This window comes from Setaria viridis, chromosome 2 (genome assembly GCF_005286985.2).
Source record: "Setaria viridis chromosome 2, Setaria_viridis_v4.0, whole genome shotgun sequence".
Taxonomy (NCBI): domain Eukaryota; kingdom Viridiplantae; phylum Streptophyta; class Magnoliopsida; order Poales; family Poaceae; genus Setaria; species Setaria viridis.
The window spans coordinates 38,822,261-38,843,452 of record NC_048264.2 but is presented as its reverse complement, the minus strand read 5'-3'; the positions used below and the strand labels follow the sequence as shown (position 1 = coordinate 38,843,452).

The 21,192-nt window shown below is 46.0% G+C and overlaps 3 protein-coding genes across 3 annotated transcripts; 1 reads left to right on the top strand and 2 right to left on the bottom strand.

Annotated features, from left to right (window-relative positions):
• Positions 1-4,183: 4,183 nt before the first annotated feature.
• Positions 4,184-6,991, bottom strand: LOC117845916 (uncharacterized). The gene is given in 2 exon segments (XM_072291978.1): positions 4,184-4,911; positions 4,981-6,991. Coding segments are annotated over 2 exon segments (1,023 nt in total). The 5' UTR covers positions 5,550-6,991; the 3' UTR covers positions 4,184-4,457.
• Positions 6,992-13,297: 6,306 nt separating this feature from the next.
• LOC117842292 (fatty acyl-CoA reductase 3) lies at positions 13,298-17,050 on the top strand. The gene is made up of 10 exons (XM_034722682.2): positions 13,298-13,376; positions 13,579-13,682; positions 14,054-14,253; positions 14,357-14,457; positions 14,674-14,881; positions 15,001-15,162; positions 15,419-15,500; positions 15,598-15,864; positions 15,968-16,095; positions 16,447-17,050. The coding sequence occupies exons 1-10, from the start codon at positions 13,298-13,300 to the stop codon at positions 16,619-16,621; spliced, it is 1,506 nt and encodes a 501-aa protein (XP_034578573.1). The 3' UTR covers positions 16,622-17,050.
• Positions 17,051-17,636: 586 nt separating this feature from the next.
• LOC117842293 (ubiquitin-related modifier 1 homolog) lies at positions 17,637-20,289 on the bottom strand. The gene is made up of 3 exons (XM_034722684.2): positions 19,985-20,289; positions 19,710-19,871; positions 17,637-18,054 (listed from the first exon to the last, which is right to left on the bottom strand). Exons 1-3 carry the CDS (start codon positions 20,005-20,007, stop codon positions 17,937-17,939), a joined length of 303 nt encoding a protein of 100 aa, XP_034578575.1. The 5' UTR covers positions 20,008-20,289; the 3' UTR covers positions 17,637-17,936.
• Positions 20,290-21,192: the final 903 nt, after the last annotated feature.

Sequence of the window (21,192 nt, the reverse complement as noted above, 5' to 3'; positions counted from 1 at the left end):
TACAAACAAGCACAACATTGAAATAGTTCACACAACATTGAAATAGTTCACAGAAGACATCACACAGTTCACACAAACATGCAAATAGTTCATACAAGCCATCACACAACATTGAAATACTTCACACACACATCACACTACATGAGGAAAAACAAACAGAACAATTTGCCCAAACCAACAGTTCCAGCTTAGCAAGTTTCATTGCAACACCTCCTCAACCAGTACAACCTTGCTTCATTTGTCTTCATGGAGCCAAATATGATTCGGTTATACTTTTTCTCAAATAACTTTGTAGTCATGTAGAACTCTTCTATCTCTTCTGTTGCTCCACATTCCTCAGCCAATCTACTCTTTGCAGGAATACATACAAAAATAAGAATGTAATTCACTTGCAAAACAGTACCGTGTTTTCCACCAACCTTCATCTGCAATTATTACTCCATTTGGGGCTCTGCCTAATCCTGATTCACCCAAGGACCATTTGTGAAAAGTATATAGTGTCTTGCATTGTATCTATCTATTTCTGAATTATTTGACTTGATAGTTGAGGTTAGTCCTTTCTTGAAATTTTTTGCTATTTTCTTGTAACCTCTACTAGTCATTGTCCCACCAGGGCAGTTCCCTAGCTGCATTTGTTCAACAACAAGTTCACAAAAAATATACATGTTCTTGTCACTCCAATTTGCCTTCTGAAACTTGTTCTAATACACAAAATGTTCAAGACATCTCAGTTGAAACATCTAACATATCAAGTTAAACATCTAATAGATCAACTCAAGAATCTAACTAGATAACTAAATCATAACACCAGGTCTTCTAATTCAAACATCTAACAGATTTGATAATCAGACATTTCAGATAACTAAACTAACCAAAACAACAGGAAGTTGAACCTGAGCATGCAAAGATACAAAGCAAAGGATTCTTACTGAAGGAAAGGCGTCCTCATCTCCATCATCCAGGTCTTCATCATCCCCTGGGTTCCTGACCGAAGGAAAGGCGTTCGTACCGGCAGAGGATGCTCCACGGAAAAACAACCTCCCACGACCTCCACCTCCCATCCCACTGCCAGAACCCAAAGGCGAGTCACCAACGTGGAGGGGAGGACTTCCAACATGGGGGCCAGAACCCAGGGGATGCAGTGTTAACAGTTTAGCTACGGTGACCACGCGTAGCCATGCTTCTTCCACGGCCGGATCCAGCACCACCACCGCTTGGTCGAGGTGGTTGGAACGCGCCAAACCTACCGCCATCACCACGACCTCTTCCATGCTGCAGGATACCTGAGTACTCTTGGAGGAAGGGGAACCGTCATCCTGGGAGTTGAGATCAAGGTGCTCCATGTGCACCCTCCCAAGCTTGGGGCCGCTAGTGCATACGACAATGCTTGCGATAGGAGTTCCAAGTCGTCGGGGTCGGGGACGACGGCGGAAGGAGGGAAGGCGGGAGCCGCCAAAGAAGATGCTCCCTGCGAGAAGTAGTCACGGTAGCCATTGCCGTGGCCATCCATGGTGGATCCGGCCTCGGCGTGGGGAGGAGCGGTGGCGGTGGCGGCTTAGGGAAACAGAGGGGCAATGGCGGCAGATCCGGGGGGAGGAGCGGGCTCGCGGTGGCGGAGGCGTGAGGAGGAGCGGTGGGGGCGGATCCGGGGGAGGAGCGGGCTCGTGGCGGCGGAGGTGTGAGGAGGAGCGGGGTAGGTGGCGGCGTACAAGAGCGGATCCGTGGGAGGCATGGGCCGGAGCGGGGGCGGTGCCGGCGTAGGGACGTGGTGGGAGCAGATCCGGGGAAGGAGCAGGGGCGTGGCGGTGGATGCATGGGGAAGAGCGGGGACGCCGGTGGGAGCAGTGGGTGCGGCGGCGGTGGGGAATGGAACGGGAAAGGCAGAAACGGATCGGGACGGGTGGGGTGCGGAGGGGTGCGCGGGGGAGGCGGTGAGGTGGTCATGGACAGGTCAAGCAAGGCAAAATCAAACAGGGCCTAGGGGAGAGTCCAGCGATTAACGTGCTGATTCGGCAACTTATGCGGCAGATAATTTGCTGATTTCCGTTTAAATTGCATATATTTCCTACTAAATTGCAATATTGCCAAGGAGTGATTGAGCGATAATCCTGCTTGCAATAATTACTAATAATAACGCATTTAAATGAGTGCCTAGTAACCTTCTCCATTGATGTCTTGATTTTTCCTCTTGATGAAAAGAAATACGATGCTTTTTTTAATAAAAAATAAAAGTTCTCTGTGCATTTGAAACGGTGCAAAGCTTTGAATAATTGTTCCTAGAGTATTTTCTACGTATATGGACCAGTTGATGGGAAGATTCGAATAATTGTTGGAGAAAAAAAGGTCTGCATTATTTCTTAAAAGAAATAGGTAGTATGGTGTAATTCTTTCTACAAACAATCTCTGGATTTAATTTGCTAGGAATTCAAAACATATATGCTGGAAATCTAGAAACAACAAGTGAGCACAGAAATGCGCCTTAACATATAAAGCTGGAAATCTAGAAACAATCAATCAGCGCATGCAGAAATGCGCATTAACATATCAAGCTCGAAAAGAATGTACACGTTTATCATTGTTTATATTTCTCGACAGATCAGAAGTGATCCAACGAATGTTGTAGATTCTACCACGGATCCATAAAAGATACCAGTCCGAATTTTTAAAATTGTATACCATTAACCAATACAACGGATACATGAATATGCATGCCACACGCAAGTGGATTGTTCATACAGTATATCAAGTCACTGCATCTCCTGTGCCCTTCGTTTTGGTGTCTTCCAGCTTAGCGTGAGTGGAAACCGTAGTAGGCTAGAGTGCACACTTCAAGGACTTTCTTTTGTGCAACGGAATGCTTCTTTTCAATTGCTCGTCCAAAAACTGATACGTTTACAAGTTCGAACAGTTAGATTTGCGCGAATTCGTCCAAACATATATGCCTTTCGTTTACGTGTGCGCCTAATTAAGGATGATCGAGCTGGCGATCTACATGTATGGGACAGACAACAGCGCATGGATGGTGCGGTTGCTCCTACGCAACATAGCGATGATGGGTTGGGCTTCAAAAGGACCAAAAAGAAACTGTAGCGATGATGGTTGGGCTCTAGTGATGGTTTATGCATCTGTGACTCATGCCCCGGTTGCTCCTACGCAAACACGTACAGCCGTTCCAACTCATTGAATCGTCAGGTTCTTCAGAAGTCAGAACCGTCGCGCGAAATATCTCCTACTTTTGAGTTCATCTCTGCTTTTTTTAAAAAAAAATTATCTCCTACTCTTTTTAGGGATCTAAACTCCTATTCTATGCTGCATTGCTACGTACCCTTGGTCCATGTTACTACTTTACTCTTTTTAAAGTATTCAGTTTCACGATAAAAATATTCCTGCTTAAACACAAAATATTCTAACTTAAATATAAATATTTCTAAAATATATGTATTTTCTTCATAAATTATAACCTTTTAAAATATATGTATTTTCCTAAAATATATGTTCCTACTTAAATAGAAAATACTCCACCTTGCAAACTAAGTTGATGGTGATTGGGCTCTTGTGACGGAACCTACCCATCAGGTTTGCATCCTCGTACTAACTACAAATTATTTCTATCAACGGGGAGACACATGCACCTCTCAAAGGTAAACACAGGGTCAGGGTGCATGTGCGCGTGTTTATAGGTGTGACTGAGGGGCCGCGTTAACGTGCTACCGATCGTGCAAAAGGCGATTGCGCAACCCACTATCCAGAGCAAATCGCGTGCGTCGAGCATGGAGGTGTGAGCGCCAGGCGCTTTGTCATCACGTGGAGCAATTCATGAGAGAGGAGAGCTGAGGAGCAGTGCAAGACTGGCAGCTGGATAATGTCACAGTGATGTCATCTTATCTACTTCGTTCCGTTTCCTGAGTGATCATGACTCCCTCACTAAGCATCCGTTTTCGAATCCATCTCCACAGTTATGTTTCTTATGATTTTATTTACGAAACAAGGCCTAACTTTTCTTAGGTTCGAAGTATTTTTATTTTCATTATCAAATTATGTATAACGGTATTAGCTATTTATGTAGATATTTTGTATATACAGTAATAACTTATATTCAAATGGCGTAGCACTTTTATGTTGTATTTTCAGAACTACAAGTTGTCTTTTGTTGTAACTTTAAAGCCATCAGGTCCATCTAGCATAACCATAATCTCCCACCACGAAAGTCATTCTACTGGCGAGTATTCATTGATCTCATAATACACATAAATTACACCTATATGTTTTTAAAAAATTATGATATATATATATATGTGCTCCCTTTTTATATAAATAGTCATATTATTGTGTTTAATGAAGCATTTTTCACACGCTTGTGTCAAGTCCCTCCAAGAAACTTAGACCTAAGTTATGAAAGAGCTCTTTGCGCCCATCAACAGGTATTAATATTGCGGGACGGAGCCACGGATGAAGTATTATTTCCGTTGGCCGAACCGGCGTTCTCTGCTCTGGTAGGAGCGCAACGCTCCGAGGTACTCGTCCTCCCCGAAATCAGGCCACATGACGTCCGGGAAGAAGAGCTCCGAGAACGCCGACTGCCACAGCAGGAAGTTGCTCAGCCTCCTCTCGCCGCTTGTCCTGATGACGAGGTCGGGGCAGGAGAGCTCGCCGCCCGCGGCGACGCTGGTGCCTAGCCTCTCGGCGATGAGAGCCTCGTCGATGTCCTCCGGCTGGAGCTGGTTGCGCTGCGCCTCCGCGGCGAGCTCCCGGCACGCCTGCACCATGTCCCTTCGCCCGCTGTAGCCGATCGCCAGCATCAGAACCATCTCCGAGTTGCTTCTCGTGGCCTCGTGGGCTTCACTTGCCGCGCTCAGCAGCGAGGCTGGCCGTCCCGGCGAGTCGCCGATGAGGTGCAGCCGGATCCCCTCCCTGTGCATGTAGAACACAAGTTACTTACAGCCGCCATGGATATGATTTTGGAGGGTAAAAAGTGCGTACCTGGAGAACTCGTCGACGTTGTCACGGATAAACCCTTCGTACAGCCGCATCAAGAAGTCGATCTCTGCCTGCAAATCCCAAGCAAGAATCGTAAGTCGTCAGGCTCTCGACCGATCGGAGGCGAGCTGGCGAAGGCGAGCTAGTCATTGCCGTGCCTTGGGGCGGGTCATGTTCTCGTGGGAGCAGACGAAGACGGTGAGCGCCCGGATGCCCCAGGCCCGGGAGAGCCGCACCGTGCGTTCCACGGCGCGCCGCCCGGCCGCGTGGCCCTCCGACACCGACAGGCCCCGGGCGCGCGCCCATCGCTCGTGCCCGTCGATCACCACCCCTACATGCCGCGGCAGCGACTCCGCCCGCAGCCCGCTCTCCCGGAGGAGGAGGAGCGCCTCAGCCGTGCCCGCGGCGGCGGCGGTGCGCGTTTCCGTGGCCGCCGCCGCGGCCGGCCGAGCGCGGGGTAATGGGATGCGCGCGCGGCGCGAGACGATGGCGGGTGATGGCGCCAGCCGATGCCAGGCGGCGGCGGCGGCGGCGGCGGGTGGAGAGTGTGTGCGCAGCATGGGAGCGTTCATCCTGGGACCCGTTTCTCTTGCTGTCTCTACTCTCGGCGGTCGAGAACGAAATTAAAATGCTCGACTCCTAGGGTGAAGAACGTCGTTGTGGCATGGCGATATATATAGAGAGAGGGCGTACGTGCCTCGTGTTCGTTGCCGACGCGAGCCCAACCATTTTTTGGGACGTGCCCAGATGCTTTTGGCTGTTTGGAACACTTGGGGCTGCCACGTAGAACCATTCTCAACGCAGACGTGAGATGGGGACGATGAAGACGCCTAACCTCCTTTTCTTCCGAGGACACCATCACAGAAGTGGACTCTCACATGCACGCACAGTCACTCTTATAATTGCATTTTTTTTGTCAACACTTAGTCTTCAAACTTTTAATCTTTGATCAACACTCAGTCTGAGATTTATATATCATATCATACAAATATGACATTATGAATTTCATATTTGAAAATTCTTTCAGACAATGTCAATTTAATAGGGAAGAACCTTATATATATAAAGATAGAAGGTACTAATTCTGCCAGTGTATGACATCATGATTTTTAAAACCGTGGTAAATAATTAGTACACGTCCGTGGCTCTGTCCCAAAATTTAGCTATTTTTGTGTTAATTTGTCCCAAATCAAATATTTTTAACTTTGATTATAAAGAGCAAAAAATTCACAAGATTGAAGACGAAACAATTCATGGTGAAACACTGAAACCACAGAGATAGTTACTTGTCAAGTTCAACATGGAATTGTGAGAGATGCTACGAAGATGGACGTGCTAGAAAGTTCCAAAATCTCAATGCTAGAAAGATACCGGAGCCTCGGATGAAAGATACCGGAGCATTAGGGGTGGTTTTCCCAGCAACAAAATGCTAGAAAGTTCCAAAATCTCAATCATGCATGGTATCTGTGGGTGATGGAGGCAAGCATACGAAAAAACGTACATGTCCCTCTAGCGTTCTCATTAGACATGCATGTGGTTTTCGTGCGCGCGGTCGTTAGTGTTCTCATTAGCCATGCATGTCCAAAAGTGCGGTCGTTACTGACGTCCTTATTGATAGTAGGAAGAGAAGGGGACATGCTACCAGAAACTAGGCATGGGCGAGCCTGTGCGTCAGCGTCCATCCTTGGAAGCATGCATGGACGTGAATATGATTCGACTTCAACGACCTCTTGAGAAACCGAACCAGGCTGAGCAACGGCAGCAAGGCGGATCCATCGATCTGACGAGGACATGAGCAGGGGTCTTCATAGAATAAAGAGGAAGTTGAAAGAAAGAGAGGTGAGATGAAGAAGCTGGGTAAACATTCCTTATCTGCCGTTAGAAGAAAAAAAATCTCACATCCTTTGATGCCACTGAAAATTTTGAGTTCATTCTATATGCCTTTTTTTTCCCTTTGCTTCCTTCTATGCAACTTTTGGCTGACTGCCATTGGCTAAGACTGCTCAAAATCCTTTATTCCAACTTCCAGAATTTCTCAGAGAAAAAACTCAGATGAAACCCAACAGATACGCAACCGTATGGATCGGAATGAAACCAAACCAGGACGCAGCCACGGGGGATCCAATACGTAGGTGACCTAGTTTTTGTTCACAAATTATGAGCCCACCAAATGAGATGCCAAGTGGTGGGTCTAATAGATAGTTCATCAATACGATGTAAAAATTATTTTGATCACAAGAAAAATATCACGTGGAAAATAATTTTGGTAAAATTAGAAATTATTCTAGGACTGACGGCGTGCGAATGCCGGAGCGAGGGTCCAAGGAGACCCCCTTTTGAGATTCAACCGGGGGCTGAACACGTTGACCTCCTTGAACGGGTGGTGAGAACAGAGAGATTTTTACCTAGGTTCGAACTTCCCGGAGGATAATAGCCCTACATCCCGCTTATCTATATGTTCTTGCTGCTGTATTGATGGGGAGATTTTAAGGAGGAAGAAGTATATGAGCTCCTTGCTTGGAGCCGAGCTTCCCTTCCTCCACTCAAGGACCCTCCTTATATAGAGAGAGCCCTCCTTTTGCCTAATAAGATAAAAGAGCTACTATTGCTAGTCTTTACTCCTATGTCATAGAGGTAAATTTGGTCTTGTCTTGTCCATGCCTGCATGTTGCATGCCATCATTATCCTAAAGCATCTTGGCCAACGTATGGGTGCATGCATGTTTGCTTTATCAATATTGGCCGGTGGTCTTCATCTCGGGACGGGTACGCCCAATGTCAGGATAAGGTAGATGTGACGACCGGTCCCTAATCTTCCTAGTCAATCGTATCCTAGCCCTTGATCATAGTCATCTGTCTTGTTTTGCCGCGCCTGAGTGCTCAGCCTTCCGCCCGATCATGACCCCTGAGACCCGACCCCTCCCCGCTTCGCTCCGATCCCGACCCCGCCAAACCCAGCTCACCGTCAGATCCTTCTAAGTCCGTCCCAAACGCCGTTCTGTCCGACCAGTGGACCCTTGAGATCTTTTTCCCCAGATCTTCCGCGACAGGCGCACTTGAGTTGCATGCCCGCTTCAGAGTCTCCCCGCCGCGTGGCTCATCTTCTCCGACGCCCGCCGCTCAGTTTTGTCTCTGGCTCGCGACCGAATGAATTCTCGCGCCCCCTTCCCCAATGGCGGCGGAAGCCCCTCTGCAACCTTTCTGCAGCACCTCGCCTCCCGCGCCCATCATCACACCGCCAGATCCCGGCCGCAGAGCCCGATGTCGCCCGTCTTTTCCGTCACTTCGATCTCAATCGCGCCGCCTGGTCTCCGCTACACGACGATTCCTCCATCGCCAACCCCGACCACGGCAGCGACAGCTCCTTTTCCCCGCCCTGCCAGAAGCCGTCCGACAATCTGTTGCTCCGCGCTCGCCCACGCGCCCGCGGCTGCATGTCTTTTCACCTGTGCGCCCTCGATTCTAGCGCCGTTAAGCCGGTCGCTTCTATCAAATCTTCCGCACGGCGACGCCCGCCTCCGCCAAATCTCAACCACCGGCATACCCGCTCCTGCGCCGCCCTGACGCCAGAACCCAATGACCGCTGGCGTCATCCCCGAGTCCTGCACCACCGCCCTCGTCGCTCAATCGCCACCCCGGCAGAGCACTCCATTGCTTCTCCCCGGCCTTCGCGCCGCTCCCCTTCTCTCTCCCGCGCCGCTTCCCTTCCCCGTTCCAGCAGCTATAAAAAGGAATGCACAAGCCCACCGGAGTTCCCTCCGCCATTGTTGCCTTCAACCATTCTCTTGCTCCCTGCTCAAGCTCCTAGCACCACACCCTAAAGTTCTTGAGGAACTCTCCTCTCAGTTCCCTCCGTTTTCTCCAAGCCACCCGGCCGCTTGCTCCTCCGTGCTGTGTAAAAGCTCACTTGTGATCCACAAGAAGCACCGCCGCCGGAGCACTGCCGGTCTTAGCCGTTGTTCAAAGCCTTAGTCCCTCCGCCCAAGTCTGCCTCTTCCCGACCCCAAGCCTTCCTTGTAGGAAGAAGGTAAGCTGTCGACCCCAGTCCGCTTCGCCCGACCCCTCTTATCCGCCCGACCCGGTTCCGTCTTGCCCGACCCTATCTGTTCCGCCGACCCTTATCCGCCTCGCCCGAGGGCTCGGCTGTGATCTTTTTCTTCAACCCGAGGGTGTATGTGTAAAACTTAGGAACCCTTCAGCGCTTGCGTCTGAGGATCCCTAGTATACCACATCCTCTAGTTCAAGGATCAGATCATAAGTTCCTTTCCGACCCTTGCCTCCTGATCTTCACCAGCTCTCTTGAACCTCACCACCCTCCTGCTCTTTGTCGCGAGTTTCTGGGCTCAGGCGAGCAAGTGTTGCTATTGAAATAACCGTCTATGCTAACTCTTGCATTGCATTCGTGTAGAGCTGCGCCTCGCCGACGGCTTCTACGAGCTACACCCGGCGCCAGAAGACGAAGCTGTAGCTGAGCTCCTGCCCGCTGAAGCCGAAGTCGCCCCCGAAGTCGAGCAGTTCTCTTCCTCCTTGCTCGAAGGCAAGCCCCGGTTGCATGAAAACCCTGCGTTGTTTTCCAAACTTGCGCATGCCTTCTGTAACATGCTTGTGCATTTACGTATAGGAGTTGTTTGAAACCCTAGATGCATGACTTAGTTATCCCCATGATCTGAGCACTAGCTGTTGGACCGAGTAGTTGCCTTGCTTAACTAGAGGACGGTAAAAGCCGAGTGATTCCCTGTCACTCGCGAGTTGTAGGAGTTGGATGTCTACCCTTCTGTTACAACTATAAGGACGATGGACGGGGCAGGGTTTTGGTAACTCTTTGGTGGACGGATGGTTGCCCCGTCTGTCTATGAAAACTTGCTAAGGCCCGACAGTGGTGGTGTTCGTGATCAAGTGTTTGAAAGTACTAACCTCATACTTAGTATGGGATGAGGAAGCCTAGTACCGGATTGAACCTGAACGTGAGCGGTCGCCCCATTGTTCTTGGAACGGAGTTTCCCCTGCTGGTTGTCGCACGTGGTGGCAAGCGTGGTCACAGGACGGCAGAGGCCGGGTCTGTGGAACCTTGCACCAAAGGAAATGGGCCCGACACGAGTTAGGGGATTGATGGGGACGGCCGACACAGGAAGCGACCTCCGGGTGCGCGGATGTCGTGAGGTTAGGTTCACCATGCATGGTTAAAGAACTCGAATCGATTCGTCTGCCTCTCACAGTTTGAGATTGCTTGATCGCTATGTCACCCTGAGTAAAAGAGGAATCTGATAATGACATGGTTTTGTTGATATACATACCTTGTTTGGCTCTATGATTACTTAGAATAGGTTGCAAAACCTAGACTGGTTAAAGAACTTAGAATCGGAACTAAAACTTGAAAATAGGGTTTTACCTAGTGCTTTTGGTAAGCAAACCCCTCAGCCAGAAAGCCCTGCATGTCTAGAAGTGTGGAGTAGTTTTACTCCTATCGGTTAAGTCTTGTTGAGCCTAGTAGCTCAGCCTTGTTGTGGCTCCTGTTTTTCAGGTGAAGTTGCTGCCCCTGACCCTTCTCTTGCTGGCGCTTGGCCGCCCCAGCTCCCGCCGGGCTGGACGGTCGAGTGGGATCCCTCCTCGGACGGCGAGGAGAGGGATCAGTGATGTCCCGGCTGGCCTCACCAGGACATCCGACCCCGACGATTGCTTCCGCTAGTGTTTTATCTTCTGTTGTTTTTCGAAAGCTTGTAAAACTCTGATGTTCTTTTCGCAACTAAATCCAGTAGTTAATCTGTTATCTTGGTGGACTTGTTGTACTCTCTGGAACCGCTCACCTTCGTGTGAGTCTGCTAAATCGGTCCTGTTCAAGTGGTTAAATCGGAGGAAAAATCCGACGGCACCTCGTGTTTACTTGGCTTAGGCATGAGCGTCGCATATTAGGCGGCTAAATCATGTCCAACCCAGTAGATCCGACGTGGATCCGCCACAGTAGAGGTGAGAGACTTGCTTTCCTTTCACACAGTCAGTGTGACAGCCAGGGGGTCATTCAATGTCACCCACCTCGTAAACTACCAGGCTCTTCCTTCGTAGCGAAGGCAGCCCACTCACCCCTAGGGTCCTTTCGTGCGACGTCTTCCGGGATCTCCAAGCTCCCGGGACCTAAGAGTTAGGTGGGCCGATTCCGTGGCCCACCCCTCCAAACGTCGTGGCAGTCGAGCATCTCGTCGAACCGTTTGCGCGGGGACCCCGTTCCCTTGGCACCGACAAGGACGGATAAAAATGTTCCGGCTAAGAAATAAAATAATTCCACCAAAAATACAAATTGTCCCGAGAAGAGAAAAGTGTTAGGAAGAAAAAATATTCTAGATAAAATTGAAATTACTATGAAATAAATAAAAATGTATTGATAAAATAAAAAATGTTCCAACGCCCTATTCCTGCACTAAACAAATTGAATTTTTGAAAAATTGAAAATATATTCATGTGTAATCTTGTTTTGTTGCGTTAATTGGGAATAACAATAAGGTGCACTTGTTCGCTTGCAAAATAAGGAAGACTTGGTAGGGCCGTGCAAAACTCTCACGATGCTACACCTTTTTTGCAAAGGAAATGACATTTTATTACATCTCAGAAACAAAGTTACATTTATAAGCAATAATTTGCTCAACATACACTAGACTACACAAATGCTCTTCGTGAGCGCCCTGTCTTCGTATATTCTACCAACCATCCTGTATATTGGGTTTCTTTGATGATGAACCGTAAACGCAATTTGTATCATCTTGCAACTAGAATCATGTTTCCTGATGTTTAGTCTAGATCTTGTGACCTTGTTTCCACAGATTGATAAACCTTGGGGGAATACTCTAAGGGAAAAAGCTACAACTGATCCGTGCACTTGCGGTTCAAACTAGCATGCTAACTGTCGTCTACAATCCTCATGCTATGTTTCTAATGTGCAACTTATAGCATACTCTTCGACTCACTTCCCTATAGTAGAAGTGCAGCACATAAGTATCTCTCCCATATTACCAACAATAATATACAAATATATTCCACATACAACTATATTAGCTTAATTAATTTATATCAATTATTAGAATGGAATTCAATTCCAAGGATTCAAACGGGCCTTACAGACATTATCTCCGGTAAGAATCTTATTCTGGGAGAGGAGCCATAGGGATCTTAAGGGAGCAAGCGGGTAGGGCATAGATGACCGTTTTTACACCTCTAACGTCAACTATCCTATATAGAGATTTGGAGTAATAGAGTATACTCCTGTAGAGTTGAAAGTCCAGATCATCTCATCCGCTTCCTCAGAGAATTCGATGGTGGACGCCAACTAAACTACCTTATCCCATTGCCTAACCAGTTCGGTGACACCCCTGTAGAGTTGAAAGTCCATGTCATCTCATACGCTTCCTCGGAGAATTCGATAGTGGACGCCAACTGAACTACCTTATCCCATTGCCTAACCAGTTCGGTGCCACAAGTCTTTTTACCTTATCCCATTGCCTAACCAGTTCGGTGCCACAAGTCCTTTTATCTTATCCCATTGCCTAACAGTTCGGTGCCACAAGTTCTTCTAAAAATACATTTAAAGTCAAGGCCATCCCAAACTTCTGCTATGGTTTTATTTTCTCATTGACTATCACATAGAGATTCCAAAACTGGATGGCCAAACTTGAAGAGCCTAGCCAATTATCTTCTCAAAAGTAAGCCTGTTCGGCTGGACTTATAAACCGGCTGAAAAGCTGAAACGGCTGATTTGTTGTGAGAGAAAAACACTGTTCGGTGGCTGATAAGTCGGCTGATAATCGGGTTTTCTACTCACTACAATGAACAGTCACCGTTTCATGTTAACGTCGAACTGTAGAGGAGAAGAAAAACAATCCATACCAACTGTAGAAGACAGATGCGGCAGCAGGAAAAGTCACGAGGAGTGGGGAAGTGTACATAGCCCATAGTAATTAAATTTTGAAAATATGATAAAATTGGAACAAATCAATTAATCCACACCCTCGATGAGTTGCCAGAAACAAAATAAGGCACCAATTCCTGCTTGGTTGATTTTTACAATCAGAGAGAGAGCTAGGATGGCTATTCTACCTCTTATACCGATAAATTTGGTTCAGGAAATTCAACGGAAAACGACTCTCACACTTATTCAATGCAGGATTTGGTTAAAAAAAATTCAGAAATGAAGTAGACCGGGGAATGGAGTCGTTGTCCTAAACAATGAAGGAAAATATGCAAAAACACTAAACACGCACGGTGCACGCCCCCGCCTGCCTATTAATGTAACTTGCACCGCGGGGGATATGAAGACTACGAGCCTGCAGTTCGGCATGGACGGTGTTAAGGTTGCAGGGTGTTTCAGGGATAGGACCATCCTCGTCACCGCCTCGACCGGCTTCCTAGGAAAATGTACTGTATATCATCACGTACCATGCATGCTGCAAAGTCGGGAAAACACACAAATATAGCCTGTGATATACATATGCTATAGTTTTTCTTTTTTATATGTATATGCTCCAAAACAATAATATATGATATATGTATACATTGCTATATATATGTTAAAAAAAGATAATTAACACATATGAACGGGATCGACGCACGTGTGCAGTGCTGGTGGAGAAGATACTGCGAGTTGAGCCGGGCGTGAAGAAGCTCTACTTGCTGGTGCGGGCGCCGGATGACGCGGCTGCACACCAGCGTGTGCTCCAACAGGTAAACAGCATATTTACTTCAAAAAAAAAGAGGTAAACAGCATACGATTCGCACGCATATCTTACTTTATTTCTAAATATTTGTCACTCTTAACTTTTAAATGCAACAATTGTGTTTTCTAAAGAATATGTAAATATATATTTTTTTCTGTGGCTTGTTTTATCGTTAAATGTACTTTATGCATGTAGCGCACTATATTTTGAAACTAAGATGGATGATCAAACGTTGAAGTCAAATGTCCATAGTAACAGACAGTTAGAAACTAAGGGAATAGATATGCATTTGCACATATGTGTGTCCCCATCTCTTCAAAATGCCCAGTACTACATCAATTTATTTCTCTCTTTTTTTGCATTGGGGGTGTAAATTAGGTCGTAGGGAAAGAACTTTTCGTCACACTGCAACAAATACACGGGGACGAATTCAGCTCTTTCATCCAAGAGAAAATATCACCTGTAGCCGGGGACATCATACATGAGGACCTTGGGCTCCACAGATCCAAGGTTAAGCAGCTGTCGGAGGAGATTGATATTATCGTCAATGGAGCCGCAATCACCAATTTCTACGAGAGGTGCGCACAGAGAGGAACAGCTTGCATCGGACATTTTTGTGAATTCTGTGCTTACTACATAGTAACACTATCTTGACTCCTTGTTGGATCTATCGGTGTTCAGGTACGACGTTGCTCTGGCATGCAATGCTTTGGGAACCAAGAACGTTTGCCAGTTTGCAAAGCAGTGTGCCCATCTCAGAATGCTCCTTCATGTTTCCACCGGTAAGTTATAAGCAGGCCATCCAAGTAGCTAGCTGCGCTTTTGTATGAAATGTGGTAAGATAAAAAAAACCCAAAAAATGCTACATGCAAAACAGTGCAAAATTATGACTGTGAAATGAAAATGTAGACTATCTTCTGCAGATATATGTATAATTAACTATGGTGAACTTAACTACTTCGGATGCTTAACGTGCTGATCTTAATTTTCTTGAGCAGCTTATGTATTAACCGGTGAACAAGAAGGCCTGCTACCAGAGAAACTGATCCGGATGGGGGAAACACCGAAGCCAGACTGCCATCTGGATATTGAAGCAGAGCTAGAGCTAGTTCATGAGGTCAAAGCAACACTCACGGCGCACTCTGTTACTGAAGATAGCTCACAACAGTTAGAAAAGAAGGCCATGATGGAACTTGGCTTGAAGAGGTACATGTAATATATATAAGACGCATGTATATTACATACATGGTGAAATATCTATTTTCTTATCCACTCATGAATGAATATATATTGGTGACCTGCTAATCAATAAGTTTCTCTCAAAGGGCCAAATATTTTGGTTGGCCCAACGTCTATGTGTTCACCAAGGCTATGGGGGAGATGTTTCTTGGCTCCATGACGGAAGACCTTCCAGTTGTCATAGTACGGCCAAGTATTGTAACCAGCACTTTCGAGGAACCGTTTCCTGGATGGATAGAAGGAACTAGGTATGTCAAAAGTATGAGATGCATTCAACTATAAGAGCTTCATTACAGTCATAGCCGCTAGAATCCATCCATATATGCATGCATGTTTATGGCAGATTATTAGCTAGTTATCAGCAAAAAAACATCACTTGATCTTCAGAAATAGAAGGTTCCATCATTATAAGAAAAAAACGTTATTTGATCTTCAGGGATAAAACTGACCATCACTAATTGTTGAAATCAAATCGATCACCATTACATCATATTTTGGTTGCAGGACATTTGATGTCCTTATTGTTGGCTACGACAGGCAAACTGTTCCATGTTTCATAGCTGATCGCAATGGCACAATTGATGCAGTGAGTACTGTGCGGCACGATACTGTAGAAGAAAACACAAGTATTTTTATGTTGTGCGATTACAAGGGAAAAATGTTGAAATTGATATTTTTTATAGATACCTGGAGACATGGTGGTCAATTCTACCATGGTAGCTATGGCGGCTCACTACGGAGACAAGACTCAAGTAATTTACCATGTGACTTCAGCCAACCAAAATCCACTGCCATGCTACATTCTAGAGGAATCAACATATGCCTACTGTTTCATCAACCCTCGTGTGGGGGATGAAACGAGGACCGTCCAGCATAAAAGGCTACTATTGTTCAATAGATATCCTTATTTCCATGCATATATGGTTCTAGGATACAAAATACCGCTGCAGGTATGCATTTGACATTTGTTTCGATCCCAAGCTATATTTTTGAACAAATACTACCCTCATAGAGATCATGATGTGATGATGTCAAAATATCTTATACGAACAGATGTTGTACCTGGTGAACTTATTACTCGGTGGGTTGTTCTCAGAGCTCCACAATAAGCTCAATCGAGACTACAATTTCTTCATGCTTCTAGCCAAGTTGTATGCCCCGTTTGCCTTCTTCAAGGCATGGTGAGATTTAGGACAAGCACTCTAAAATATTTTTTCTTCTAAATACACGTACAATATAATGTCACGATTCAGTCTTTAGTCATTCTAATATATAAGATGATAAAGTTTGAATGTATGCTTATATAGTCTAATCATATCATATTTCAATGTTAAAAAATGTGCACAATCATATACGTCATGGTTCAACAACGAAAAAGAATGACAATCAATAATACCAACAAATTTATGAGACATAAGTTAAACACTTCCTCTACTGTAGGGGGAAAAAAAGAAAATGTGTCACGTGCATCCTTATGTTACTTGCAATTGTACTGATTAAATTTTGTTCTCCTACATTAATTCTTTGTGAAGCTTTGATGACACAAACCTGAGGAAGTTGTGGAGGACGACAGGCGCAGGCCAGGGTGGTGATGGGTACACGTTTAACTTTGATCCTAACTGCATCAACTGGAGATTGTATTTGTTCAACACCCACATCCCGGCCGTTCTCAAGATTTCCCGCAGGAAGAAAGCTGGCAGAGCATGAAACATATTCATCTCCACCTAAAAAGATTGAATTAAATAAACGATTCACGCATACGTGATGCTGCACTATATGTTTGAAAATATTTATATCTTACTAATTTGCCATGTTTATGCTGTACGGTTGTACCACATGCGCTAGCTGTCTTGTAAGAACTAGTACAAGGAATTTGCCTTGCTTATGCATAGAGCAAAGGAAAGCTACTTCTCCTTAGCTTGAAGAATGACTAGAACACCTGTAATAGACTTCTGCTCTTTATTTTTCCCTTTCTTCCATTTCCTTCTTTTGTATGACTGAACTCTAGATTTGTATCCGCGGTTGTTAGTTTTTTAAATATATATAAACAGTAGGAGAAATACCCCTTCTGTTTCTTAAGAAAAAGAAAGGAAGCAGCGGTCGCTTGAAATGAATGAAGTAATGTTTTCAGCTAAACACTTCCTACAATCCTGGGCCTTTGTCTGCTCTTCATCCATCAGCCCGTCGCCAACAGTGTCTCCGTGTCTGGTCAGGACTGAGTTGCAACTAAACAAAAGTGAAGCAAAGCAGGTGATGATGATCCTAACCTTGGCGCAGTAAGTCCGAGACAGAACCTGATGCTTGCGCATTTCTGGAGGCACCTGTTGACTCAGACAGACATGCGGATCCTGGTCCACCACCTCATCCTTCTTTAACCAAAGAATCCCTTCACGTATTAATCGAAACCTTGTATGATTGTACCTGCCAAGCTGTGGACCAGATGAGATGGGCATTCTCTTGTTTTGTAAACTCTTTGGTTTCATCTTCTGTCCATCTCTTTTCATTGTCCGGCCTCGTCCCTTCATGACAATAATTTTGCAGGACAGTCGTCAATATGACAAATATGATAAAGATTAAGTTCAATTTAACTTAACCTTCGCAAAACACGCTCAAATATTCAACGGGGGTAAAATATCGAACAGCATGAGCAGTTATCCCCAGATTTCTCACAAGCTTTAAAACCATTGTAGATACAGTATCAGCACAAGTAATAACACGATCATACATCATAACTGTTCACTTCTAGGATAACGCCATGATGTGTAGTAGTCATGAAGGAACAGTGGTCAGAAATGTCCACTTATGTATACAGCAGTTCAAGGAGAACCACAGCAGTATTACAAAAATACTGGATCAGTTGTGTACAATATTTTTGTGATGGTGTTTCAGTAAGGAAAATGGAACTCTAGTTTGATGATAATTATATCATCTGGTTCAGTTCCACGATTTGCAATCCTTTTCCAACTTGATACAAGATGCAATTCTCAGTACAATCATAAGATGTAACATCCCGATAATTAAACTAACCACCATGTAAGGTGGATATGAAAACCACAACATCCTTCTCTTCCAACTCTGCATCAAGACCACCACACAGCTCCCAATCGCAGTCATTTATAAGGACAAGAACCCCAGGCCTCCTGCACACATTAAGCAAAGAAAAAACCATGAATACTAATTAGCTGGCTGCGCCTGATCTCAGAAACGAATAAATTTCTGAATCTCTATCTAGTTAGTTTTGAATTAGTTTAATGCTCTAACACTACTGCAGTGACAAAGCATAGACACCTCTATAAGGCCAATAGAAAGTAACCTATATATTTCTACCAAATCATTGGCAAGCCAAAAAAATAATCGAAAAGGCAAAAAATTTTAGGGGCTAAACGTCAAACTTGGTCACAAACAGTCTAGATGTCGCAGCTGCACACTTTCTGGATGTGCCTAGTGTCGCCTTTGGGTAAATCCCAACCACGCTGCTCCTCTAGTCCTCTGGTTTGTGCCTTTGTACGTGCTGTGTTGCCCTATACTACTATACTGGCTACTGCTACTAGGCACTACATTGTGTGCTCTGAGGTCTGAATCAGCAGATGCTTATTGCTTGTGCCTGTGCTTGTGCCTGTGCCTGTGATCTGAATTGAACAACTAGTTGTGCTTGGCAGCTATCTCTAATGCTCTATAGCTCTGTGGGTTGTGGCTTGTGCCAACTTTTGCTGCCATATTATGCAACTGCCAATTGTTTGATGAATTCTGCCTTTAGGAGGTACTCCCTCCATCCCAAATTGTAGGTCATTCATGTTTTTCTAGATATATAGCTTTTGTTATGTACTAGATATAGATCATGTCTAGATACATAGCAAAAACTATGTATCTAGAAAAACCAAAATGACCTACAATTTGAAACGGAGGGAAGTATGCCTCAAATCTCACTTGAAAAGTAAACTATGGAATTTGTTTGTGTGCACATTTAAGTTACAGTAAAAACATCTAGACGGTCTCTAGTCATCGTCTTGACTGACACTCGCCCAGGCTTTATACCTATGTTTGTCATCCTCAGACAGAAGAATGAATATGGTTGGCCAGTTCAAAGGACAGAGTGAAGGCTAGCATCTAGATGAACATCATATAAATGCTACTTTTCAAATTGACTCAATAAGCTTGATTGTGTTTCTTTCTTTTTGCTCAAATACACGGGAGGACTGAGTATTTTGTATTAAAGAAGAAACATATAGATAAGTTATGGAAATGTTGCACCTCTTAGGGCTACCACTCCCAAAATAAGCAACAGGAAAGAAACAACAACAGCTAGTAAAGCCTACATAGCTCAGGGGTGAAAGTGCTCCCAGCCTCCCAGGTACTTTGCAGTTTGCACCAGCTGCTATCCATGATAGAGCTCTTGTTTTACTTTGTAATGGGTAGTGCTTTCAAGATCTAATTCCTGAGCCTAATATCCAGCTGTAGTTGCAGCACTATTAATTGGTGCTGATTTTTTAGGTAGTCGAATTAAACCACGGGTTCAAAATAATTTGGATAAATCGCAGCATCAAAATTTGCAGTCAATTGCACTCCACAGGCTACAGCTTAGCTGGTACGAGCTAGAGTACCATGTGAGCAACATTATTTCCCAAGAATCCGCACTAGTTAGCCATCAGGAAATTGCCATTCATAAGAGAAACGGCAGCAACCCAAGCATACCCAAGAGCTTGGCGCAACACCTGCCTCAGTGCCCTCTGGATATCGTCATACTACACCTACACAAATCGATGAAGAGAGAAACAGGGGCAAAGCAAATACATACACGGAATCGCCCTTGACGAACATCTCCGGGCGCTCCTTGATCAGATTGGCCTTGACCCAAGAGAGCAGACCCTTCATCGCCACCTTGCCTTCGCCATCCATGATCGGGACATCCACCTTGTGCACCTTGGTGGAGTTCTCCAGGAGCAGCTCCAGCCCGCCCCTGCAGCCCCAAAACCAGCTTCACTCATCAGGAAAACCGCGCGCTCGCGCAGAGTAAAGCAGAAAGGCGAGAGGAATCGAGAGGAAAGCGAGAAGTGCTGGAGGAAGGGTTACCCGAATTCGAGAGTGAGATGCATCGCCAGAGCTCCCGAGGGGCTGCGAATTCGTTCCGGGGTTTAGGGTTTCTTAACGGTGGGGTGGCGGAATTGTGGGGAAGTTGCCTGAGGGCCGTCGACGCCGAGGACGAGGGGGGCGCGGCGCGAGCGGAGATTAGAGGAGGTCGCCGGACGCCGGCGCTGCGGGAGAAGACGCGGAGGCAGGCAGCGGTGGGAGGCCGCGGGCCGCAGGAGACGACGGGGGACGGCGCTGGTTCGGGCGGCGAGGCGTGAGGCCGGCGGCGCTGCGACTGCGAAGCCTGTCTGTGCTGTGGCCTGTGGGCTGTGGCCGCAACGCAGTGTGGATGCGGCGGGCTAAGGCTTTAGCGAATTTGGGCTACGTATGGTCAGGTTTGCGGGCCGTGTGTGTTTGTCGTGGGCTGGGCCTCCCATCAAAATCTCACCATTGCTCCGCCCGTTTACGTTTTTGCTGTAGGTTTGCCAAATTTGCACTTTCTTTATAGAAACAAACATCGCGATTTTCTTACAAAAATCAAGAGTTAATTTTTTTTTCAAAAAAAAACACTAAACGCATGAAGAAGCCCAAGAAAAAACGTTGCCGGTTGAATCACCATTGTAATGTGAGCGCACATAACACATTTTGAGCGTTGAGCGGGGTACCCAGTATTCTGCCACTCCGGATCGGTCGATCACGCAGCGCACCTGCACGTACGGCCACTGCAGACCCTGCAACGAAGCGTAACAAGTGCACGGGCACTGCAGAGAGCAGCAGCAGTGTGCTACCACCACACACCGGCTACTGTAAATGTGGCAGTGCCACCTCGTACAAAAGTTTCCGATGCGGATTGCGGGATGCGTGTCTACGTGCCCATATCAGATTCATGATGTATTTACTGCTGTACGAGTACTCGCATCTGTAAGGACTGGAGTTTTATTTTGGGTGCTGTACATAGGAGGTACGAGTAATAACTGGCTTGAAAAGGCAATACGCACTTTGATCTTGAGGGCTATGAGAACCTACTGCGCTGCTGTTTCAGTGACATTTATCTCGCAGGGTCAAATCCGGGCACTTCAACTTATGGGCTTAGAGTGAAGGCCACTGGTTATTCTTCGTCCTAGCATCTCACTTTTCTTGATATATATGGGGAAGAGTAAATCCTATTCAGTAAAGCACACCACTAACTGCGGTAACAAGATGCCAGGACA